The following is a 26,371-nucleotide window of genomic DNA, read 5'->3' as shown; positions in this document are numbered from 1 at the left end:
TGGATTTTTCCAGAATTTTTTACAACTCAAAACTATTATTTTTAATTTTTTTTAAAAAGAGATCACTGGTGCCCATGTGCACCAAATCTCTGTCCTAGCAAGGCTCCCTACTCAGTAGTAGTAGTGCATCCAACATCCTTGTAATAAAGACATTATATTGAAGGCACTAGTATTAAGAAGGTATAGTATGGTAATTTCTCGTTGTTGTGTAAACTCGTTGGGGGTTCCCGAAAGGCAAACCCGTAAGTAAATTATATTGTGGAAATAAAGTAGTTATGTGTTTTCCTTGATCTTTTTATCATGTTTATATCGATGGGTTTCTATGATAAGGATCCTATAGGAGAAACCTCTGCGTGTAGTTCTCTCTTAAGCCTTGCATGTGGCGTTAGAACGAGAACTATAGCCGTAGAAAAGTATTCCCTTTTGGTGGAACTACCTCATAAAAAATTAACCTATATAAATTTAACTAAAACCATCTAAGGAAAGAGACTTAGCTATTCCTGAAGCAAAATAGTGATAAATACAATAAGTATTGAGTAGGACCAATACACCACTGCGCACACCGTGAGACGTACTGTTAGCCCCGCCAGCCTCAACGATCCTTCAAAAAATCCCCCAAAAAAATCTTTGTATTCAAGAATACTTCTTAGCTTAATTTATTTACGAACTTTTTAGTAAAATATTTAATATTAATATCTAAGTATATTACGTAAATTTGTGTGCGCGAGTATTTACCTAAATTTTTATTATGTATCTTACACAATAAAAATTGAGAAATATTCACAAACACAAATTTACGTAATATACTTAGACATTAAGATTAAAAAATTTACTAAAATTTCGAAAATAAATTAAGCTAAACAAGTATTCTTAATACTAAGATTTTTTTGCGGATTTGTTTTGCAGGATCTTGGAGGCTGGCAAAGCCAATAGTACGTCCGACAGTGTGCGCGGTAATGTATTAGTTCTACTTGGTGCTGACCGTATTTATCACTATATTGTTTCAGGAATCGTAGCTAAGTTTCTTTCCTAGATGTTTTTGGTCAAATTTATATGGACTTATTTTTCATCGTCTTCCCAGGTAGTTTCAGCCAAAGGGAACACTTCTCTACGACTATGGTTCTCGTTCCAACACCACATGCAAGACTTACAGAAAACTACACGCAAATGTTTCTCCTATAATATCCCTAGCATAAAAACTCATCCCATATAAACATAATAAAAATATCAAGGGAAACACAAAACTAATTCATTCCACAATATAATTTACATACGTGTTTCCCTTTCGGAAACCCCCGACAGGCTTACACAAGAACGGAAAATTACCTTACTACCTCATTGATACATGCGCTTTCAATATAATGGCTTTATTAAAACTATTGTGGATGTACTACTACTACTGAGTAGGGAGCTTTGCTAGCTCTAAACTCTCTGCTCTTATGGCTGCTGGTGTGCTTTTGCTTGCAGATTGCTTGGTGTCTTTGTTTTGAGGCATGGCACCCCTTTTATAGAAGGAGATGGTCTTTTGTACTGCCATCGTGGCTCTTCTTGCTGCTTCTTCATGGACACAACGTGGCGTTTCTATGCATAACAGTATGTGCCACAGTATTTACACAGATTATTTGTGTGCTAAGGTGACATGCATTCGTGGCAGCCTTTGTAGATTTTTTCACAGTTCAAGAATTCACAAGAGCATATTGTATGACTGCCATATGTGCCACCAAACCTATGCTCTTAGCCTTTGTAGATTTCATATTATTGATGTAGCCTTTATAGACTAGCACTATTGTGTCTTGGAACTTGTGGTCTTCTCTTTTACTTGATTGGCTTCTTCAAGTCTCCATGCGAAGAATAACTCCATTCCTTTTTGGGCTGCATGCATGCATGCTGAAGATACTTACACAATTATGATTAGGATTAGAAATTAAATTAAGATTTTTTAAAAAATTTGAATTTGATGAAGGATTCCTATACCTAAATGCTTGGTAAAATTCGAAATTTCAAAAAAGGGAATAATAATAATCTTAATCTTAATCCTAACCCTAATCATAATTTTGTAAGTATCTCTAGCATGCAGCCCAAAGGAATTGAGACATTCTTCGTATGTAGACGAGAAGAAGCCAATCAAGCAAAAGAGAAGGCCACAAGTTTCAAGACACAATAATGATAGTCTACAAAGGCTACATCAATAATATGAAATCTACAAAGTCTAAGAGCATAGGTTTGGTGGCACATATTACATGCATACAATGTGCTCTCGTGAATTCTTGAAGTGTGAAGAATCTACAAATACTGCCACGAATGCATGGCATCTGCCTCTCAACATGCCAATAATTTGTGTAAATATTGTGGCACGTACTATCATGCACAGAAGCGTCATGTTGTGTTCGTAAATAAGCAGCGAGGAGAGCCACGATGGCAGTCCAGAAGGCCCTCTCCTTCTATAAAAGGGGAGCCATGCATGCCTCACAAGAAGGACACCAAGCAATCTGCAAGCAGAAGCACACCAACGGCCATAAGAGCAGAGAATTAGAGCTAGCAAGGATCCCTGCTCAGTAGTAGTAGTGCATCCACCATCTTTGTAATAAAATCATTATATTGAAGGCGCTTGTATTAATAAGGTAGTAAGGTAATTTATCATTCTTGTGTAAGCATGTTGGGGGTTCTCGAAAGGAAAACCTATATGTAAATTGGCTTCTTTTACGGTACCTTTTACCACTCCTAGTAAGAGGAGAGGTATGATTTAAACAATGGTTAGGATTAACCGTTCTAAATTAGGCCCGGCAGCCTAGTAAAACCTTGATAATGCAAAAAAAACTAAAAGTAGTTGTATTCGGCCCGGCGCAATAGTTGGATAAGTGACAGCTCGAAGGCACATCGATCAGAAACGCCGCCGCCACATCGAGACCCCTGTGCGTCGAGGGCGGCCGCTGCCGCCGGATCGGCCTGATCCTGCATCGTCGGCGAGCAACACCGACATCAGCTCCGCCCTTTTCTGCATCGCGGGCGACCGCCGCTGCCAGCAGATCGGGCTGGTTCTGCATCGCCGGCGAGATACACTGCCACCAGGTCGACACCGCCACCAGGTCTACGCCGTCCCAACTTCGAGAGACGCCGCCAGGTACGTCCCGAAGCATGATCGTAAATCACGTCGCCACCAGGTCTTGTAATGCAACACAGTTTCAACCAACGCAAATTCATATGGTTCAGGTTCAGGAACTTGAGCTGATGTAGCATTTATTTTTCTTCTGTGGAATAACTTTATGGTTTTATCTTGAACCATTGTCACCTAAATAGAATTTACAAATAGTAGTTGATTAGTTTTCTGTAAAATAAACACACGAATTAGTATGTAGCAAATATAGAATCTGAACCCCAAACGGGATGCAACATGGTGTGATACACTGATACTCTATCTCTGCCAGTAGTCTGATGTTCATTCAGTTAGAATCGGTCCAAACTAAGGTGCTTTTTGAGATTTGCATAACCCGTGGCAACAGACTAATGGATAAGTATTTTCTATTCTGATGTTCAGTTTGCAGCGTTGAAATCCTCAATTATACAACATCATTATTTCCCAATTTTCTTAAGAATTCTATTTCAGATGCATTCAAAAAAATGTTTCACAATTTTTCTATTCCTATTTGTACGTACAATGCTGGTACAGCTATTTTGGTCAAGCATTGTGAAATCTGCCAAGTTCAAACTGCATGCACATGACACAGTTATATGCCGTGAATGCGGGGCATTCAACAGTTCAAAAAATGTGTCTTACGGTCATTGTATGCTTACAGACTGAGAAGTTTTATTTCTTTTCAATTATTTATGTAGAAGCTGAAAGCTTAATCATGGGGTTCATATATTTCCCTATATTGTTTCTTAGGAACCTAGAACGTGAAGTATGTTTGTAATCTTTGAAGTATTTATGTTTAACAATTCAATTCGTTGCACCTTTTCATTAAACGTTGTACTTTACACAGTACAGATTTTCTATCCATTCTAAAAGTTACTGATTTCGTCATTGTTGCTCCAAACAGCTGGATATTTAACCAGAGATTCGCGAGTGGTTGAAAGGAAGAAGCCTGGAAGGGCGAAGGCAAGAAAGAGCTTCCAATAGGTCAAGTGGTAACAGGCAAGTTCCGCCGTTCTCGTAATTCTTCAGGTCTATGTGCAAAATCACCGCGCCTCTGGTGGCAGGTTCAGGTTCTCTCCTATTTGTTGTGGATTCTCAGTCAGCACAGATCTTGTATTTGAACTGGATGTGCTGTCATTTTGGCGGAAGGCCCTTGGGAGCTTTGTACTCGAATATTGTAGTTTGTGTTGATCATCGATTTCCTAAGACACCAGTTACTGCGATTTTTCGTATGGTGATACAGCAAACAGATCCAGAAAACCCATTTGACTAAATCTAGATGCACTGCTGTCGGCCAATAAAAAACAGACCATGCCTCTGGCGCAGAAGAGCTGGTGTAAGAAAGTTATTCACTTGTTGTGCCTGGTATGTACATAGCTATTTGTGTCCAATATGTACAGAGCTATTTGTTATGTTACGGCTTTTCTGATCGGCTGGGAGCTTGTGTTTTGCACTCACAGTAATTGGGCAGAGCGAAGATCGAGTGTGTAAAAAAAATGACTGTCATGTGCCATTCCAGCGAAAACGATACACTGGAGCCACTAATTTTTTCTCTACATACTACATGCTTACGATGAGTTTTAGTGTGCAATTGAACTGTTTCAAAAGTAGGATAAAGAGTATTCTGAATCAAACAAGATAACTAACTTAACTGGCAAATTTCTCAATCAATACGAACGACAAATTGAACTATTTCAAATGTAGGATAAAGAGTATTCTGAATCAAACAAGATAACTAACTTAGTTGTTAGATTTCTCAATCAAACAGAATGACAAACTGAAGTAAACACTGGTAGTACCAAACTCGATAATAAACAGCTAGTCCGAAACATTATAAACTGAAGTATACACCAGAGAGAAGGATCACAACAAATTCCAATCATGCCTCGCCATCAAGACCAGGACCTGTGCCGTTGATCTTGCCACACCAGGTCTTAAATTTGTGCTTGCGGCTCAGATCTTCGTCATCGTCAGGGTAGAAATCGGCGCCCTCCATCATCAAAGGGCCGCAGTCGATGACCTCCTTCACACTGCCATGTACCGGAAATTAGCAAACTGAACAGTAGTATTCCCTGCATTCAACCTCCAGGCCTAAGAGAAATGAAAATATGAAAGTGGCACAAACAAAGTCTACACTACATGCTAGCAACGAAAAAAATGCCAACAGAGTTTGAATCACCCTAGCTTGCACATTAACCCAGCAAATGTTTATAGTTCTAAAAAATATATCCAACTCCTACCAAGCCCCATATAAAATAGACAAGCTTGGATCAATCTTACACTTAGGAATATATTGCAGCAGGTGCTTCAATTTTTAGGACTGAAGTTTGACTTGATATATTACACTAGATGCAGCAGAACTGATCAAGACCACAAGCCATCAAGCCCTGCACATACAGTCACACAAACACACCCACAAATGCAGACCATACTTGCTGCCTAATCCTATCTCATCCTTTATCTCAAATTATCAAGTAACCCAACAGACAGAACCTATAGGAAAAATACATATAGCTGGTTTCTGCGTTGGTACATAGTGGCAACGTTAAAGTAGATAGAAAAATGACACAGTAACCGAGGGAAGTTTAAAGTTATTAATTTTTTGTAAGAAATATCTGTATCTCATAGAGAATTAGAAAAAATAGTACATAATTCTTAGGGAAATTGCGAAGTCATGAAAATTATGATTCACGAGGAACATTGAGATGATACTTTTGTTGGAAAAAAATTATACTTGCTAACAATCTGAGAATGGTCTCAAAAGACAAACATCATATATGCATAAGACAGCCCTATATGATGTGGCGGGTGACAAATGGAAAAGCTAGAAGTTAAGAAACATGTGGAAAGCTAGAAATCATTTAAGAGCCTAGACTTGTGTGTATAAGATACAGTATCTAGAATCTTTTGTCCTCATAGTCTACATTGCAAGACATTCAAGGAAAGTAGTTCAAGAGAAGTTCTGTTACAATCAAACTTTCTTTCATCGAACTACAGCCCCTTAAAGAATCTTTAAGACAAAAAGGAGACAACTTCCATGTTGAGACATTCAATAACATCAAATAAAGTTATGCATTCTGCAGATCTACATTTCACAATATCGGGCAATTGTACTTGCATTGAGAGTTCACAACCCTAATTAAAGAAATGCTTAGTGGAGGATCAAACCTAAGATGACCATAGAGAGCGAAACGGAGTACCATCAAAATGGGTTTGGTAGCAGTGTACATAGTATGACCTTGCGCGGATACGATGGCACTTACTTGTCTGCATAACTGTAGTTAGGGTACATGCCCTTCAAGGTTCGCAGCAAATATTTTAAGTCCATTTGGTCAGCATATGTATCTCTCGCATGGCCCTGCTTTGTTGTATATAAGGAATAATGCGTCTGCGACATCACGAACATCAACTATGGGCCAGAAGTTGTTGTTCAACGTGTCAGGTCTGCCTGCATTCATTCAAACAAATAAAATTGCAGTAAACCAAATTATTTTCTGAAGTTTGGTGGGCAGCTATGGGTTACAAGTCACAAAAGCACGCAACAGGCTAAGGGAAACAGTAGTTTTTTTTTTTTTTTTTTGCTTCAGTAGAACTAAATGTAATGCGCAATGTCCAAAATGATTGTATACCCTGCTGATAAATGATAAGAAAGAAGTAAATGATGTTTCAAACAACATACATTCAGGACAGAAGAGTGAAACCTCTTATGATGTAGAGGAGGACCTTGCTGCTGGTATTGACAGCCACATGTTGCAACAGAGGGCCGAAGACCAGACCGGGACAGAATGTGGCGATGTGCAACCCCTTCTTCTCTCCTTATTCCAGTGATACTTCGGTCTTGGCGAAAGAATACCAGTTCTGTCCAACAAAAATAAGCATATGTTAGTCCTCTGTTTCAGCAGTTATCCCCAATAACAATTCAGTAAAGCTCAAGATGTTACTGTTTATTTTTTCCGTCATATATTTGAAAACATGGTGTATGCAACTATGTATTGACCAGATTCACTGATTACTGACATCATTTTCCCTGCAGAACTCTTTATCTGACCAACAGCTCTCATCTTTGATTTTATCTTCAGGCTAATGCGGGTTAAAGTAAAAAGAGACTGCAGACGAAACCAGAAAGAGTTTCTTATCGTTGGTAGCTGAGCAGGCCTTGAGCACATTCACGGTTGCACAGACAAACAGTTCTAAAGTGAAAAGAGGGAGAGGAGGGTTAAGATAGCACAAATGCAGAAAGAGCAAATGAACAGAGTGAACATATGGCTCCCTTCTGATGGTACACTTACATGGCATACCTATGCACCATTCAGGTGAACCGGTGATCACCGCCGAGAAGACACGGGGGGCGCGCCGCGATGACAGCTAGCCACCGCTCCCGGAAACGTGTGGTGGGCTTGGCCGCCTTGACGAGCGACGAGGACGACGTTGTCGATCTTGGATCCACGCGGGGGCCAAGGCCGCCGCCGCCGAGATAGTATTGGGTAAGGGGACGGTGGACTATTGTACTAGTACATAGTACATCAGCAGGGTGGGCGCGCGGGTGGCGCAGGCCGTGCGGGAGGGCGCCGCCGGCGCCAGGTCTGTCAAGGACAGCGCGCAGCAGTAGTCGGCTTCGTCCATGGCGAGGACGACTACGACGCCGGCCGCGGCGCAGAGGTGGATTCGGGGATAGGGGCGGGGAGGGCGAGCTCTTCCGCGGCGGTGGTGAGGAAGGCAGCCGAGGAGGAGAGGCGGAGCAGGGCGGCCGAGGAGTTGGGGAATGGAGAGAGCGGCGGCGACGGGGCGGGCGAGCTCTTCCCCACCCGCTGCGGTCGGGCTGGACAGTCTATTGGGCTAGGCCTGTCTATTGGGTCGGGCCCATCTATTTTCCATTACAGAGGTGCGAAAATTCTCTCAGGTATGTAACATACCTCTCAAGTTTTTGACTGTGGTATGAAACTATTTGGGCCATTAGATGAACGAAAATTAATGGCTGTTATTCATTTGAGGGTACCATAAAAGAACTCATGTAAATTATATTGTGAAAATGAAGTAGTTCTGTGTTTCCTTTGATCTTTTTATCATGTTTTATATCATATGGGTTTTTATGCTAGGGATTCTATAGGATAAACCTATGCGTGTAGTTCTCTTTTAAGCCTTGCATTTGGCAAAGAATGAGAACCGTTGCCGTAGAGAAGTGTTTCGTTCGGGTGGAACTGCCTGGAAGGACGATAAAAAAATCAACTTATATAAATGTAACCAAAAACATCTAGGAAAATAAACTTAGCTACTCCTGGAGCAATATAGTGATAAATACAATGAGTATCAAGTAGGACTAATACACCACTGCACCATGATCACGTCGTCATCGGGGGGATGTGCGGCGCGTCTCCTCCTGCGCCGGCCTCGCCATCTCCGGCTTCATGGTGGCGCCGCCGATTTTGGGAAGGAATTAGCTCTCGTCTGTGTTGTCTCGCCTGTCTTTCCGTCGCGTTTTCTGGGTGTGGTTGATTCGTGAACCTGGGGTCCTATTTATTCAAGTGTCGGGGAGGGGAGAGTAGGAAACGGGGACGGGGTCCAATCCGAAAGCGGCTCCTTTCGGTGGGCCGTTGATCTGGATTGGTTTCTGCACGCAGTCTCCTTCTACTCCAATTCTTCTTCCTTCATGTTGACAGTTCGCGGGAAACCCTACACGCGCCGCGCCTCTCTCCTGCGCCGACATATCAAGATACATATCAAACGGGTCCAAGCCGCCATCAGTTGATTGGTGGTGATTTGCAATCTTATTTCTCTTGCATGCCGCTCGGGGTTGCGGCCTCTAGTTTTGTCAATGGCTACCCCGACCCTTCGGCTTCAGGTTAATTCCTTTCCTCTTCCTTTTGCGTCGACATTTATCGGGTTCCTCATAGTACCACAGTGTGGGCTGTGTGGGTTCATGGTTAAAGGGTTCCAGCACTGTAGAAGAGGCCTTATCGTTTGGAAGATCCAATTCAGATAGGAACACTCCCTCTTCCATATCCATTGTTGCATTGCCATCAATCTGCTTTGTTTTTTTGAATCTGAAATTCCGAATGCACTAGAGAACCTTAGGGCAATTAGTAACACACTTTTAAAAGCCGGACCATATCCCGTTTGCCTGATGCAGAATTGCTGAGGTATCCTACAGCCTCTGCTAGATGTGATTCAAACATTCTGCATTGTTTCATATTGTCTAGCAGTGGCGCACTTATGTTTGGCATCTCACCAGGATTCCAGATTAGATTGACGTAGCAAGAGCATCTCTAGTAGAGCCCGTATTTTTCCGAACCAAAAACACAGAGTTCGGTCTCCCGAATTGTTCAGTTTAGATGTTTTTTGTCACCACGTAGAATATATAGAAACCGAAAACTGAAAAATGGAAATCAAAAGTCGCGGGAAAATTTGCTGCGATGATCATGCGAAATGAAACCAAATCTTGCTCCGATCGAGCTACATTCAAACATAATTTACAAATACTACTCAAAATACTTCACTAACCCTACTCCGCTCGTTAATTTGACTAGTTAAACTACGAAATTAGCCCCAGGATTGTCACCGGGGTTGTTCTAGCGGCAGAGGAGGGTTTTTCCGCGCCGTCGACGCTTATGCGACAACGAGCGCGGCCACCTCGAATGGCGCCACCTCCGCCGAGCTCCCGCAGGTGAGAGGCGGCCCATCTTCGTCGTCGTTGTAGTTGCCGTCACCGCGTGGCGGAAGCGTCGGCAGCGGCGGGCTGCACGAGCCGGCGGGGGCGCCTCGGCTTCCCCTTCGTGCGCCTTGGAGCGTGCCCGCCTCGCACGGACGCGGTGGCGATTCCCGCCGCCGATTCGGCCCCCTCCCCTACCAGCCCGTTTTGCGCGCGCCAATGCGGAGGGAGGGGTGGTGGCGGCGGACTGGAAGAGCGGAAGACTGAGCGGCAATTGCTCGTCGGAGGTGGAGCGCAGATGCGGCGGAGCGGCGGCGGGAGAGTAGGGTTTCGGATCCCAACTCGCCCCTGCGCCTGTATAAATATGGGGCGGCCGTCGATTTTCTCGGACTCCCGAACTCTATTTACGGGCTGGGCCGCGAGTTCGGGCTGGGCCTATGGCCTATTTCGACCCGAACCTGTAAACTCGCCGGAATTTTTCGGTTCTGGCCCCTTTTTCAGTATCTGTTAGAGTTGCTCTAACTCGATGTTATATTTGCTTTTTTTTTTCTTTCAGCAGCAACCACTCCACAGAACCGAGGCAGCGGAAGCTCTTAATCATGGAGATATCAGCAAATGTACTACTAGTGATAGATCGCCCACGGACACGTATGATCCATGGGATCCTCCCCGCCCACCCCCTCATCCATCGATAAAGGCCTTAACGTCCCGCCATCAATTTAATATGCAGGTAAAGTAATTTTCCCCCTCTTATGATATATATCCTGATACTGGTTCTTGACTGACGACGCCTCTCTTTTAGTACTCGCGTCAAATTTGGAATTTCCTTGCTCAAGTCAGAGGCACCAGTATAATAGTCCCAGACCGCACTTCTCAGGTTTTTCATGCTCATTCTCTAGGGTTGACATATCATTTGGCATCTAACTAATGTTTGTTTTTTTTCAGCAATATCTTTTATTAGTTATCATTTATGCTGCACACAATAATTTGAAGGAAAAAAAAGTGTGTTTTTCATCCCTCAGTTATCATATGAGCGTTGCTTTCACCCTAAACTCTTAAAACCGCCAGATTAAGTTGGTCCCTCAACTACCAACACAGTGCAATTTTCAGTTTTCATATTCGTGAGTGCTTTCTCTCAATCTAAAGATGTTTTTTTATGAAACGATGCCTGCATGTCGGCCAACATCACCGCCATAAATCTCCACAGTACCATCAATTCTTAAAAGTAAGCCGTAAATTTAAAATTTGAATTTTGTAAAAATTCAATAGGGTTTATTCTGGAAAATGGGCTAAAGATGTGTGTGTATGTGTGTGTGTATATATGTATATAAAAAACTTTCACATGCAACAAATACCATTTCAAATAACTCAAGGTTCATGAAAAAGTAAAATACTAAGGAAACAAGTCTTTTTTTTCTCTGTTGTTCTCGAAGTCTTGACTGTGTAATAATTGATGAGTGAAGTGCCACTTAACTCAAAACTGAAGTTCTTTTTTGACATGCTAAACGTACCATGACGTAAGCGTACTTCACTCAAAACCTCTTTCAAATGGGCGAAGCAACTATGAGAGCTGAAAAATGCATGGTGTTGGTAGTTGGGGATCAGCATTTGGATGATTTGAAGTATAGGAAGAATGTTTCACTCATGCTATAGTTCAGGGATAGTAAGTGCAAGTTTTCCTAATTTCAATACTGTAAAATATCTTTTTATAGAATATTTTTGTTGATGTACTTTGATGGCTGGATAGCTGAGCTGATTTCTCTTTACCATGTTTAAACATGGATGGATCCATCCAGGGGACCATGGCAATGTTTGTTGAGATACATAACCGCTTGGTGGCCATCCTAAAAAAGGATAGTGTTCCATCCTTTCAACGCATGTTCGTAAAGTATAGAGAGCGCATGGTTTGTGGATATGTCATCACTCCGACAACCCTCCAGTTCATAATTGCAATGAATGCCCTGCGTTGTGCTAAGTTTGTTTTGGAGGGGACGGCACCTAAGCTCGGTGGGCAGCGCGCCAACCCCAACTACATAACCAGCTTTGGGTTCTTCCCCCTCCACCAAGCTGCTGAGACATTCTCCGCTGACATGGTTGAGTTACTTCTCAACTATGGTGCATTGCCCAATCTACGCACCTCGGGCGATAGAATCATTGAGGGCCTCCTCCCACTCCATGTTGCCATTGAGAACACTTGCCAGCACAAGTATCTTGAGGACAATCTACTATCTGACCAGAGCCATATGAAGGGGAATGTCGAGTACATCTACAAGCTCATATATCTGCTTTGCCTGCCTGAGATGGTTTGTGTTAAATCTCTCCGAACATCAATTACTACTTTGCTTACATAACAACATTTGAGAATTTAAGTTCATGCTGGATAATTATGTCGATTGTTCTATGAACTAAAAACATAGTATAGATCAACTTGTACAAGAGAATTATTTGCATGTGTAATTTTTTCTGTATTTATATTAAAACTTGAGGAGGTGCCATTTCTTCTTAATGTGAGATGATTCAAATTTATCTGCACCTATATTTTTTGTTATTTTTTCTTGCTGATAAAGTTTACTGCCAATCTGTATTACGTATAATGTGTCCACTTTAAATTATGGTGTTCTCTATTGGTGACTTATGTAGAAGATCTTCATGGACACAACTAGAGTTCTTGCATCTCAAACGGATAATATAGTAGACGAACTATGGGATTACATTAAGCATGGGAAGCTTGTCCCAGCAGCTATTTTGCTCCTCGCAGCTCAGAGGCATCTCCGTAACCTCGGTGGATTTGATAGGATCCAGGATCTTATTGATGATTCTAACTTTTCCCTTGCAAGGGAGGAGTGTGGATTAGAAAGTGGTAAAAATACCAAGGCGCAAAAGCAGCTAAAGGAGAAGAAAGCACAATTTAGTAATGCATTCATGCTTGTTAGGATAATTCTGAATGCTGGTGAAGCTCTTGATGCATATATTCAAACTCATTCAAAGGTAACACATTTTTGTTAGATGACATCTTCACTGACTTAGGTCTCCAATTTTCCAATTTGAATATGCTTTTATACGCTGAGGTTTGGCGAAATTGTGATATTGATTGTAGTGAGAGAATATTGCATACATTTTACTTGCTATCCAACGGGAAAATAACACAATTTTTATCGAGATCATTTTCTTGTGCTGTCTTGATCTGCTTCTTTTACCAAGTCTTTTCAAATAAAATACTAAAATCTGGTGGACCTCAGTTCAATGGATTGGATTTCCACTTTTGAAATCTATCTGAATCGATATATTCTGAAAATGTACAATCTTAAATATCAGTAACTGATGTACATTTAGCAATAAATTGATCATGTGGGGAACCGAGAGCAACACTTCGAAATTATTTCCACATGCTTACTAGTACTTCAATTTAGTGTATTTTGAGCTGTATGATTGCTTGATTGTAATAACTTTACCAAATAATGGTGTTTCCTAAAGTACACTAAAGCATGGTCAAATTGTCAATAACACTTGTGAGTTAATTGTTACTTGGAAAAAATTATCTGGATTTCTTTAATACTTGTCTGTTAAGTGTATTTGAGGTTTGTAGTGGTCTTGTACTGTAGTTCTTTTGCATATGGCCTTTTTGGCTGTACAGTCACTAAATAGTAGCACATCAGCTAATTTAGCTGGGATACATATCAAGTAAACGAAATCAAGTGATAACAAAACTTAATTAACTTCTACAAAATAATAAATATGCAGGCGTCTCATGAGGAGGTCCTTGGGAAAGTTTCAGCAATTCTCCAGAATTATGATGTGGGTCCTAGTGGAAAAGTAATATGCATTGAAGACCTTGACTGGTTTGATTTTGTCTTGCCGGATGTCCCCTGTTTTACCGTTAGCTACCTTTTTTCGATATATATGATCTACCTAACAATCTTTTAATTTATTTTTCCACATGGTCTTGTAGCTGCCCCTATGCCTGCCCAGTGCCAGACGGTGTGTTGCATGAACATGGTGCGTGCTTGTTTCACAACCTGTGCTTCCCACATTTTGCAAAATAAACGGTAATAACTCTGTAATGGGAAACAGGGGAAACAGATTTGTCGAAGGAAGCCATAGGATCGTCTACTCCTGAAGTCAAGGGAAGAAATGTATGGATATTTGAACTTGTGTGCCTTTTGACTTTTCTATTCCTTATTTTTCTGCATGATGATTATTATTTTTTAATTAACGTAGTAATTTATATTTCTGCATGCTGAGACTGACGATAAAAGTTCTTCAAATTCATTTGATGGCAGTTTTTATTAGGACACTGAAATACACCATATGGCTGTAGTATTAGCATTCAAATATTTTTATTGACGGGCACTGTATCATCCCATAGTATAGTACGGCATGTACATATTCAAGAGTTAGATATAATGGCTAGGGCTAGAACACTCTAGCTCTGTTTTTCGTAAAATTAAACGATGTTGTGCAAATGATCACTATCTGGTTGGTGTGGTAATAATTTATGGGTAAGACGCTTTTGTACATCTTTAGTCCCTCGATCAATCAGAACAACCAAGGAAAAATCCAGTCTGGGGGTGTTTACGAACTTCGGTTTTAGTTCAACCAAGTGTCTGTTTTTCCTTTGATGGTTATTGACAGTAGTTCATACAAAGCGGCTGAATTTTGGTTGTGTAGCCAGTGGACAACTCAATAACCAGTTTTAAATCTAGACAGCCATGTTGCATGTTTGTTTTACATTATTTATGTGTTAACAGGCTGCGATAAAGGAACCACGTAAAGGACAGAACCTCTATTTTGCAAGAGATCAGTTTCTACCCATGTGGAGATCGGTGTTAACATGTCGGTTTCTTGTGAGCTTATGTCCGTCTTATGCACCAAAGAAAGAGTCACTGTATGCCCGACCTGTTGACACCAAGAAGAAAGTGAATAATCAAAGGCCTTGTCAAGTTGGCCTTGGCTTGTTAGATACCAGTAGGTCTTGGAAATCAAGAAAAGATCCAAAAGTACCTAGTGCTCCTCGGTCCAGAAGGCTATTTGCCACTGCTGCATCGACTGTCCTGAAGATGTTGAAGCGCTCATGATGACCGAGAACGAAGATATAATAGATTACCAGCTGAAGCTGTTGAGCATAATAGCCAACTTTCATCCGTTGAAAGATTCCTTTCAACTACATTTATTTTGGAGATAGTTGAGCTGAAGTAGTAGTGCCTCTTGTGAAGATGAATCCTTCGGTCTTTCCATTGTTCTATACTCCTATATTATGTCTTCAGCCAGCAAACAATTAAGAATTCTAATTCTCAAGCTGTTACAAATCCCTACAGTAGCAATATCATTGTACGAAACATATCGACCACACAAATGGAGTTTGGAAGCTACACCTTTACATCTAATGAGTTGCCATTACAAACCCCCTATGCTACAGAATGGGACGCCCAAGCAGCTCAAAGCAAAGAGGAGATTGCCATGAATCCTGCATCAGTATCAGTGTCACCCATGTTATCTGAGTGATACCAGTCACCCACTTGCGCCAATCCAGCAGAAGATAGCTAAAATAGAAGTATTACAGGTTGCGCGCTTGAGAATCAGCGCCCAGGTGTTAATACAGTTTGGCAATGCTATTCATGGGCACATACTACGGCAAATTGGCTGATCGTTTCACTGTTCTTTCCAAATCCTACCGGTCACCCTCAATTTGAGCTCCTTCCTTTCACCACCGGAGAAGAACAAGGCCATGTTCCGTTGGATTATTAGCCCGTCATAGCTATCTCGGACCTTCCGATGGCTGTCCCTTATGCTCCGGGGAACCCCTTGAAAGATCATCTTGCGCCCACCACCTCCTACCTCAAGGCTGTAGCTGTAGTTTTTTGCTTCCGTGTCATCTCCCATGAACCTCAGGAAAGCAATGTAGACAGGCGCCATGCCCAGCTGAAATGCTTCAAAATGTAGGCAGAAGTACTGGCCAAAACAGCTGAAAACCTAGATGGACAAATCATACTTGAGTACTTAGTTTAATAGAAAAGGAAAATGGAAGAAAAGATACATTTTGGATTGCGCTTCAATTGAAAATTGAGATGAGGAAACGCAGAAGCTGAGTATAAAGCAGAGAATGGTTGAGGACCTAAACCAAACTTCAACTTGTACCCACGAGATTAATTTGGGCAAACCGAACCTAACTAAACCACGTCCTGACTCCACCTGAACTAAACTAAACCTATGGCTGGAACCACAGTTCTCAACCGGGTTTTGTCTAGACAACAATTCCCCACCATGTTGCTTGACTCCTCGTCAAAGCGGCGGGGGGGGGGGGGGGGGGGGAAGAGAGCTGGGAAGCGGAGAAGGAATCCGAGTCAGTGGCAGGATGCCTGGAGGGGCGAGGCGCGAGCGGTGGCATGCCGGCCAGAGGAGCAAGGCCCGAGCGCAGCTCCAGCATTGCCACGACGAGCCTGGGCGCCGCGCCGGAGCACTCCGGCAGGACACCACGACGAAGAGGGTGTCTTGCCAGTTGGCCGCGGCAACCGGAACAGGTCGAAGTTGGAGGTGAACCGGAGCTTCTTGGTGAGGTCGCAGGTGTAGTACGGCATCTCGGCCTCCTGCGGTGACTCGTGGAATCGGCGCACGGACGCGGCCATCTCGGCGAGGAGGCCGGCAGGCACGCGTGGTTCACCACTAGGAAGAAGCCTACCATGTCCACCACAGCCTTCACCTAGGCGAGCACTTGAACCGGCGGGCTGAGAGGTTGATGACCGGGACACAGACTCCTGCAGAGCTCGGAGCGGAGGAGCCGGAGCGCGGGGTTGATGACTGTATGTCGATGTTGCAGGAGGCGACGCCGTTGCGAGGGCCACGGTGCGCGCCGGTCAGCTACTTAGCGTCTCAGATGGACATGCACGTCCAACCACGGCATCGGCACCGCCAGCTTCCTCTGTTTGTCCATGGAGATGTTGGCCCCGTACAGACAGGTGGCCACAAGCAGCGCGGAGCAGGCAACTCTGGCCCCGTGCGCTTGTACTGGACCCAGCCGTATGTGGAGGAGCCCCCCACAAAGCCCAATTGGCAGATCAAACAATCCTCTCTGGAATTTTTGATCTTGTTTCTTGATTAACCATGCCATGAGAGCACCCACTGAAGCACCTGAGCTCGTACTGCCGCGCGTCCATTTGCAATTTACGATCTAGCTTCTCGATTCGTCATGGCATGATCTTGATTAGCACTGCAATGCCAAGCACCTGTGTGCTCGTCCTGCAGCGTCCACGGCGAGGCCTGCGGCCGTGGCATCGGCCACTTCGCTGCTGCCACCATGATGGCGTCATGCGACCTCGAGAGGTACAACTGCCAGGTGGGCGTCATTGTGTACCACGAGACCTCAAACCACCATGGCGCCCAGCGGTTGACCGGAGCGCGCTGACCCCAGCTGCTGAGCTGCAGATGGTCCTCGACCTCGTCTCCGGCCTCAACCACTCACGCCCCATCATTGGTCGACTAATATGGGCAGAACCATGGAGCCTCAGCCTGCTGCTAGCACGTGGTGAGGTCAGGGCCAGGTGAGAGACAAAGATCGAAGCGCCGTTGTAGCGGAGGAGGGGCCGGCGAGCTGCAAGCATCGGCGGATGCAGTTGCATAGAAGCGGACAGAGCAATGCAGTCCTAACCAATCTCACGAACCGTATATTAACTTTGGGTTAAACTATTTGGAACCGGAACCGTTCGGGCCCATACCTGATTATACCCAACCGTTTGCTACACAAAACTGAACCAAACCAAACTGTCGTCAGAATAAACTCATTTAGAAACTGAACTAGACAAGCCCACAGGGAGAAACCAACCCAACCCACCCGGTTATGGCAAAACCATTCTTAGGTTTAGCTGAGTAAGACATTTCAAATGTTGAGTTGGAAATAGATGCAGTGGATCTGGGCATTGTGGTGTCTTCATAGATGTGAAACTATTATGGTCAAACAAGTATGTAACATTGCCAGCATCTTCATCATATATTGTACGACAAATAGTTAGCATAAAAACAAGAATTGTAGTCATATTTGACTGACAGGAAAGCTTGTCATATGTTATGGAAATGGCCACAAAGTTTACTGTCAAAAATGAGCTTAGTGTCTTTGCAGAAAGGGAACTAATCATTTCTCGGTTGGTGGTAGTTATGGTTGTGCAGTAGACCCCGACCAGCAACCGCCCAGGTTCCAGTTATCTTTGCTCAGACTTTTGTGCTTATTTTGAATCGATATGATACCTAGCACTTCCTAGGTATTCTCGTTTTATTTTGCATTTTCACAGACATAAAGGAAGCACAAAAATGCTAGATGGAAATTCTTAATGAACATTTTGGTGTTGGCGAGAAATACCGTAAGCATCCAAGTGGCATTCTCAACTTCATGGGGATTTGACTTGACATAGCGATGGTTGAAAGTGCTTCCACTGTGCATATCAACTTTGTGATCATCTTTCAGGTGATTTACCAAGTATGGAATGTCACCAGCAACTGTACATTCAGATCCAGCATATGGACAGCTATAAGGCCTATATTGGCACTGTGACTCATGCTTCAGCTTGCAGTAGTACGGATAAATGCCTAAACAGCCAAAGTTCTGGAACTTGCATGGAAGTTCAAGAGATGCAGCCACTTTCTCAAGAGCAAGGCATCTTATGTTACCCAGTTCATGCCTACAAGTTGGGCAGCGATTGTGAACTCTTGGCTTGCATCCAGAGCAGATTGTATGACCATTTGAGCACTGCACAAAAGGGTGACGTTACAATACAGTAAAAGAACGTGTGTAGTGCACAACGTACTTAGTCAACTCGTTTTGGTGTTTAAGCATACGAAATAACATTCCAATGGAACAAAACATATACATGCATAGTATTGAAGTAGCATATGCACTGAAAATAATAGAAAGCAACAAGAGTGCTTTACTCAAACAAGAGAGGGAAAGCATCTACAAAACATAAGACAGGCAAAACTAAGAACATGATAGCAGTTACAAGCAAAGAATATTGAAGATGACTCTGAAACTAATGCATATTGTGTTATCTAACAGAATACATTTGAACAGGAATAATTCGGCACATCAAGTTAACTTTTGGAACTAAATGAATCCGCTGGAGAAGTAGAAATGCACACCTGATGAATAGGAGGGTACATGGCACTCAAGCAGACTGGACATTCCAAAAGTTCGCGCACGCTGCTAGAAGCTACGACATTTGGTTTTGGTGTAAGCGGAATATGATCGCCGACAAGTTCAGCAACATCCAGTACGTCGGACTTTGGAGGATCAATAACCTCAGAACAAGAATCATCAATATAAGCAGCTGAGGCCATGGGTAAATTCCGGAGATTGCAGACCTGCTAAGAAAACGGATTTAAAAAATTGCCTTATTAACATCAGAAGTAACAAGGGTACAAATGATTGCCAATAACAGTACTTCCTATTAGCATTGTTCAGAAGAATTGTTGCCCAAAAAAAAAAAACGTTTGTATATGGGCCCAATTGCTTAGCTCCAGTATAGTATTGTTACATGATTGGAAACTGTCTAAAGGTTTTAAAAGAGACAGGGCCACAATGGTCAGTGGAGCAGAAATAATTTGAGCGCATTGCCTAGGGCCTGACATTATACTATCAAGTGTTGACCAGGTCTTTTTAGTTGTCACTACATGTGCCAAAATATATCATAAGTGTCATGAAACATGTTGATGTTTTGGTAGGTATTATTATTTTACAAGAAAAATGTAGTACACTAAGGACGTGTGTTATTTGGATTGCATTTCCAAGCATTTGTGTATCCGTGGTTCCAGTAGATTACTACTTTCCCTCTTTGAGAAGCATGGTTTCTTTCGGGGAGGAAAAAGGTAAACCACTAGTAAAATACTAAAATGTGAAGAAAGAAAACCTCAAAGGTAAACACTAGTTTCCGCAAATACTGACTACAGTACCTTGCAGAGGGAAGCAAAATTTTGCATTTAGGTAATATGGGCGCAAACGACTCACAAACACTAAACCTTCACGCAGGTTGAAAGCAGACAATTGGACACTAGTCGTAGAGGAGAAGCATTGAATAGCATAGCAAGCTTTTGCAGCTCCATACGATGCACACACGGTTGACCCAACCATATCTCCCATTTGTAAGTAGTATTAAATCCAGCAACCAATATGATTACCAGATAAAGGGCACCCGCACAACTTTATGTACTCCTAAGATCAACGCATGATTAGGTGAGCACGTGAGTAGTGGAATCCGTACATATCTGGGCATAGTAGTATCACTCTTTCGGCTCATCAATCGTCTACCGAAACCTACAGCTTAACTAATGCCTAGGTACTAATCATCTGTATCTCGAGCTCCATTAATGGCCACCATTACGCGCAAGAAACAGCCATGGAAGGGTCCGGCCAGAGAGGAAATGGCAAGAACGCTATGGGTTCGGTTCTGTCAATCAAACGACACGCTAGTAAGGGGAAGAGCTACGAGTCATGCGCATCTGCAAGGCGCGAAACCGCACCAGATCGAGCGGCAACCCTGAACCCCTGGCCCGAATCGAGCAAGAAACCACCGCAAGCGGGAAGCCGCACCCCTGCTCCTCTCTCGGCATTGGAGTCACCCGAACGGAATCGAGCGCGGACTCGACGAACACCTCGGAAACCCCTCTAGAAACCCAATCTTGTCTTCCACCGCCCAAGAAAATAATGGGGAGAAAAACACTCGCACGAAAGAAAAACAGTGGGAGAAAGATGAGCAGTACTCTGAGAAGTGGCGCCCGTACCTCCGGTGGGAAGCAAGAAGCGGCCAGGCTGGAGGCCAGCTCCGGGCGGCACGGGCGCACGGCGATCTACTCGCCCAGTGCGGTCGGCGCCGACGGCTGGCGAGTGGGGAGAAGGGAAGAGAGAGGGGGGGACAGAGGCGACAGAATTCGAATTAAAGCCTCTCTCTCCTCCCTCCCCTGCCCTGTTGCGTTTTGTTTTGAGTAACTGATGATTTTTGTCGCCTGAAATCTGCCAAGCTTTGGATCATTTCCATTTTATATATTTTCTCTACTACTACTCGTTGGCTACTTGCGCTGCGACGCCTCCTCGGGGTTCGCGCTCGCGCCTGTTAACCATGCAGTTAACCATGGAGTCCAAATGAATCGATTTTTTTTTAATATACGAATCTGTAGTATCTATATCTATACCCCTATATAGTGTAGCAGTTTTGAATTCAGTTTGGAGAATAAATCCTAACCGTTGGACTGATCAATCTAAAGGCTGGTGGTAGCTGGATTCGCCATGAACAGTTACATTGCAGCTGCTCGGCATTGTTCTGGAACTATCGCGTGCCCTTCTCTGAAAATAAATACGCATGCATGTCTGATACGTGGGAAGGTACTTGAGCTGAAGAGATGGCTGTGGGGAGAATGAGAAAGTAAAATAGACAAACGGCGGGTAGATTTACTAGGCAGGGATTCGGGTCTTGCGACTCTGGCCCCACTGCTGTGAGCTTGTGATGCAGCACCCCTCTGAATAATCTGTACGGTCACGCGCTCTCTGCAATTCTCTAGCCATGTCACACGAGAGTGCATGTAGCTCTACAGTTGCTTGCGGCCAAATAGAAATTAAACAGTGTTTTTATCAAGCTACCAGCCGGCGTGACCGAGACAAAAAAAAAATGCACGCAGCCATGGTAAAGGCGTAGAAATAACTAATTATGGTAAACGGAGACATGAGAAAATCGTTTGTAACTATATGCATCAGTTTGTATTTTCTCTTATAAATAAATATGTCTTATATTGTTATTGGATCTTGATTTTTCTTAGATTTTATAAATAGATTTTATGTGTAAAGTCTGAGCAATCAAAGTTCAAATAGTTCTTTGATTTATATCTATGAACACCTCCAAACTGGAGTATTTATTTTTGTTCTGGAAAACGAGTGGTTAGTTGTCCATATTTCTCATATTTTTTTGAATAAAGTTATGTTTCCCACGAGTATCATTTATAGTAAGTGGAATTGCTCCATTTATCATATTTGAAATTAAAATGCTTACAATTTAGTTTCTACAGTAAAAATAATTTAAGTTTTAGGTTTGTTCTAAGTAAAGAAAAAAATCAAATGCGGCCAGATTTGTAGAAAAATATGTAAATATTTATAATGTCAAACATATAGTACCAAATATAGTATACAACAAATCTAATTAATCTAAATGGTCATTTTAGGCATTGATATATTTAACTATAAACCCTAGGACAACCTTAAAGTTGTTTGACTTCTGACATTCCGGGAAATAAAATCGTTTTCAAATGGTGGGAGTAATATTTATGCACGTTTACTTTGATAAGAAACTCCGTGAGATTAACACATCTAGACACGTGTTAACATGAAACACTCAATTGCGTTTTTTTGCATCTTTCTTGAAAATTAAGTTGAAAGTACCATTACATGCGAAGCATGTACGCTTGACTAGTATATAGAAGAAAGAAAGCAGGTTTAATTGTCACCTTCTGTAAAATGCTGCATGATTGCCCTAGCCAGAGAACGTGAAATCCTATCATGCAGTTTGACGGCTTCATTGTCAGCTTCCGACGTGTCACGGACTCACGGTAGCCCGTCGTGTGTTGATTCGATTTATCACGAGTGAACGCACGTCGTTTTCAGACGGTGAGACGCGTCGCCGACGCCGAGGACCGGAGGCAGCAAAATATATACGCGCCTACGCCCGTGTGAAGCAAACAGCCGGTGAGGCTCTGGTTGCTTGTTTGTCGACCAACACCAACGGATTCCATCCAGGAATGCGACACACGCCCAATGCACGACCTGATGCATCCCAGCCACGTGTTTCGAACCATCGTTCGGAACGATTTGGGGCCTACCAGATATAAATTCACGCTAAGTATTTTCTCAATCACGTAGGCATGCACATATTGGCAAGCCCCAAATGTATTCTCAACTATCACACCACCACCCCATGTGACGGTTAACGATACATGAATCATTTTATTGTTCATTTAATTAAGTCTAAGTTTTTTCACAATTTTTATTTCAAACCAAACTCAAGTTTACTTCCGGACTCGATAAAGACACATAGTATGACCGACAGGGAATTGTTTTGTGAACCAAGAACAGGGTAGCTGCTAAAGGCTCCTTGGGTTGCAATTACCATCCATCCAAATGCACTTACCGATGCTTTGTGTCATGAATTCGAAGTGGGCAACAAGTACACTCACATGACCGTTCACGCTACCAAAACATTTCCTCTAGCCACCAACTTATCCTACGAACCTAATCTTTTGATGAAGTAATCCCGCCACACCCCACAACCAAAAAGACGATGCCTCACTCCAGAACCTTTTTTTCGAGTTTGATGGGGGGGGGGGGGGCAATCCCCACCGCTTGTTGCATTCCACGAAAGTAGCATGGGAGGCTCAAGTTCTTACAACCAGATTAGAGAAATTACAGGGTGTTACAAGGAAGTAGAAGACAAAAAAATACAACAAAAACAAACTAGAAGCAAGGGAACACAAAAAGGCAGAGGGAGGTTAGCATCAGAAGCCAACCGAACCCCGGGAGGCTAGCTCCCCAAGAGACGAGCACCACGACCTAGCAGTGTGAGCGACAGGCAGCGACGAAGGACATGCAGAACCGAGACCAAGCACAGTCGAAGGGTGTCGGATAGCCGAGATTGGGGTGACGACACCGGTGTGCCGACCCCGTGGCCGAAGGGCGATGCAGAGTCGAGTCACGCCACAAGCACAAACCGGAGCAAAGTCATAACCAGCAAGCCACCTCGAGGACCTCAAGCCGGCTGCCAAGGAGGATCTCCGGTGAGAACCTCAACACCGAAGGCAAAGCAGCCCAACGAAACAAGTAGCTGAATACATGGAGACCAGACATGAGCACACCAAGAAGAGTCATCGGCACGGTTGAAAGGACACGGATGCCGCCTAGGGGGGATGAATAGGCGATTTAAAACTTTTGTGAATATGGCTTAATAAATGTGGAATAAAACTAGCGTTTAATTTCTCAAGCATAAAACCTATATAACTAGGGTTCACCTATGTGCACTATATATAACTTCAAGCACGAAGGCTATCACAAAGTAAAAGTAAAGTGCATAAGTAAAGAGCTCGGGTATAGGAATAACCGAAGTGACGCGGGGACAACGATATATCCCGAAATTTACACTCTTGCGAGTGCTACTCTCCGTTGGAGCGGTGTGGAGGACAAGTCACTCCAAATGCATGAGGCCCACTGTATTCTCCTCGAGAATTCCCACCAAAAGGGATGTCCTCAATCCACTATGGAACCTTAGGGTGGTCACCAAACCCGCACAAAGCTTGGGGCTATCTCCACAACTTAATTGGAGGCTCCCAATAAATGTCCACAAAGGCCTTGGCCTTGAGAAATCTCCACAACTTAATTGGAGGCCCCAAGAACACCACTAAGCCACAAAGCACAAAGTTTGAGGTAATCTCCACAACTTAATTGGAGGCCCCAAAACACCACAAAGACCACTAAGCCGTCTAGGGTCCAAAGACCCAAGAGGAACAAGCTCTCGAAGTGTATGTCTCATGAACTTTCACCTCCACGTATCACCGCGGAGAAGTCAAACCGATGCACCAAATGCAATGGCTAGAACACCACAAAGATGCCCAATCCTTCACTCTCAAATTCCAACAAAGCTACTAAAGCTATTGGAGAAATAAGAGAGGAAGAACAAATAGGAGGAGGAACACCAAATTTCTCCAAAATCTAGATCTAGTGAATTTCTCTCACAAAGAGAGAAATTTGTTTGGTCAAGATGTAGATCTAGATCTCCTCTATCTTTTCCTCAAATATGAGCAAGAATCATGGAGGAATTAGAGGGACATGAAGCTTTTCAAGGTAAACAATGGAGTAGAGAGAGAGTTGAAGAAGCAACCGCTCAATCGGGAAGAAGACCCCTTTTTATATGGGAGGAGGAGCACTAGCCGTTTGGAGAAAAAGGCTCCATTTTCGCACCCGGCCGGACCTTCCGGGCTTGGCCGGACCAATCTGATCAGCCGGACTTGTCCGGGCCGGCCCCGGACCCATTCTGGCGACTAATATGAGAGCCGGGACCGCTTGGCCGGAGCAGGGGCCGGACTGGTCCGGCTGGCCAGACCTTCCGGCCCGTGGCCGGACCAATCTGGCTGGCAGTGCACGGCACACCAAAAACGTCGCCATTTTCATATCGGGACTCCGAATTTGATGATCTTGGGCTCGTTGGAATCACAACAAAGAGTTCTACAAGATCATGCAGCGAAACATCATATTCCAACCACGGAGTATAAGATAAAAATAGGAAAGTTTTAACCTATCTGTAAGAGCTAAACCGGTAACACCTCCAATAAGGAAATTGCAACAACTTGAGTTAGAAAACTCGGATTTAGGTGAAACCAATTTAGTTGTAAAAGGGATGAAAAGAGCTACCCCACAAAGAGTGAAAATCTTAATAACATGTGGGATAGATTTTTCCATGAAATTAGAGGTGAAACCTCTCAATACAAAGAAGCAGGAATAACTCCAATATCGAAAACGCAACAAGTATTTCATGTGGAATCCGTTTTTGATGAACTAGAGCTTCTCATTAGAATAAGCACAAGCTCTAGAACACCATATGGATAAGATCCAAATAAAAACCAGAAAATTGATGCAAGGATGCAAATGTTTGACCTCTCTTCAATTGATACAACCGAGTTACTCAATCGAGAGCCCCTTGATAGTGTGGAAACTAACCTATAATCCGGTCTCCTAACTAAACCACGAGACCAGTAAGAAAGAAACCCTATCGAGACCAACCTTAACCTTGCGCATTCCATTTGAACTCGGTGATGACAATCTTGACTGCAACAAGATGGAACGCCTTCCTTGATTGTGCCTGCTTGATGAAGTCTTGTGGATTGCTCCCCCACACTCCACTACGGGAGCTCTTCTTTGGTGCATATTCACATATACATGGACATAACATAAATGGAAAGCTTCAAGCATATGATCTCTTTGAGTTGGCTCATCTTGAACTTGCACCTCATTTCTTCTTATTGCAACCTTGAAGCCAACATATGGTTCAAGCATTGCCTATGGACAACTCCTACAATTATAACTCAATGCAAACATTAGTCCATAGGGATTGTCATTAATTACCAAAACCACACATGGGGGCTCCATGCACTTTCAATCTCCTCCATTTTGGTATGTGATGACAATATCTTTGAGAGGGTTTATATAAGGAATTTAAGCAACAAACAAGTTGAATAAATAGAGCAAACTCCCCCATAATATATGCACGTGTGAATGAACTTGAATTTCATTGCATATATTGGCAATCAAAGCCTAGTGGTGTTTCCTCTCAATATTCAACCAAGCAAGGCAACAAGATGCAAAGCATGAAAGGCAAATACTTTGGCACAAAGCAATAAGCATAAAAACTCATTTCCTAAACCCTCGAAACTTCTCCCTGATGTCTACGGGTGCTTCTATTCTTGTAGACAGTGTTGGGCCTCCAAGAGCAGAGGTTTGTAGAACAGCAGCAAGTTTCCCTTAAGTGGATCACCCAAGGTTTATCGAACTCAGGGAGGAAGAGGTCAAAGATATCCCTCTCATG

General features: G+C 43.2%; 2 protein-coding genes and 1 long non-coding RNA gene across 8 annotated transcripts; 1 reads left to right on the top strand and 2 right to left on the bottom strand.

Moving 5' to 3' along the window:
- Window positions 1-4,811: 4,811 nt before the first annotated feature.
- LOC139830635 (uncharacterized) lies at window positions 4,812-7,945 on the bottom strand. Of its 2 annotated transcripts, none has more exons than XR_011743555.1 (4): window positions 7,423-7,945; window positions 6,813-7,323; window positions 6,302-6,581; window positions 4,812-5,520 (listed from the first exon to the last, which is right to left on the bottom strand). It is a non-coding gene; the product is annotated as an uncharacterized lncRNA (long non-coding RNA). The 2 variants fall into 2 exon arrangements; XR_011743554.1 differs by having other exon boundaries at window positions 6,835-7,323.
- Window positions 7,946-8,840: 895 nt separating this feature from the next.
- LOC127332154 (uncharacterized) lies at window positions 8,841-15,074 on the top strand. 3 transcript variants are annotated; one of them, XM_071819138.1, is made up of 9 exons: window positions 8,841-8,972; window positions 10,336-10,509; window positions 10,582-10,656; window positions 11,576-12,082; window positions 12,420-12,767; window positions 13,521-13,618; window positions 13,729-13,775; window positions 13,851-13,904; window positions 14,529-15,074. In XM_071819138.1, exons 1-9 carry the CDS (start codon window positions 8,946-8,948, stop codon window positions 14,852-14,854), a joined length of 1,656 nt encoding a protein of 551 aa, XP_071675239.1. In that variant the 5' UTR covers window positions 8,841-8,945; the 3' UTR covers window positions 14,855-15,074. The 3 variants fall into 3 exon arrangements, with proteins under 3 accessions (XP_071675239.1, XP_051214369.1, XP_051214370.1); XM_051358409.2 differs by having other exon boundaries at window positions 13,851-13,912; window positions 14,528-15,074; XM_051358410.2 differs by having other exon boundaries at window positions 8,842-8,972; window positions 10,339-10,509; window positions 13,851-13,912; window positions 14,528-15,074.
- Window positions 15,032-20,740, bottom strand: LOC127332155 (E3 ubiquitin-protein ligase DIS1). 3 transcript variants are annotated; one of them, XM_051358414.2, is made up of 4 exons: window positions 20,520-20,740; window positions 18,903-19,124; window positions 18,127-18,513; window positions 15,032-15,749 (listed from the first exon to the last, which is right to left on the bottom strand). In XM_051358414.2, the coding sequence occupies exons 2-4, from the start codon at window positions 19,098-19,100 to the stop codon at window positions 15,429-15,431; spliced, it is 906 nt and encodes a 301-aa protein (XP_051214374.1). In that variant the 5' UTR covers window positions 19,101-19,124; window positions 20,520-20,740; the 3' UTR covers window positions 15,032-15,428. The 3 variants fall into 3 exon arrangements, with proteins under 3 accessions (XP_051214374.1, XP_071675240.1, XP_051214372.1); XM_071819139.1 differs by having other exon boundaries at window positions 18,903-19,127; window positions 20,541-20,740; XM_051358412.2 differs by having other exon boundaries at window positions 20,541-20,739.
- Between the last annotated feature and the right edge of the window lie 5,631 nt (window positions 20,741-26,371).

Source organism: Lolium perenne, chromosome 4, assembly GCF_019359855.2.
Source record: "Lolium perenne isolate Kyuss_39 chromosome 4, Kyuss_2.0, whole genome shotgun sequence".
NCBI classification, from domain to species: Eukaryota; Viridiplantae; Streptophyta; class Magnoliopsida; order Poales; family Poaceae; genus Lolium; species Lolium perenne.
Note: the sequence above shows the minus strand (reverse complement) of the source record. Positions and strands in the feature narration are given on the sequence as shown.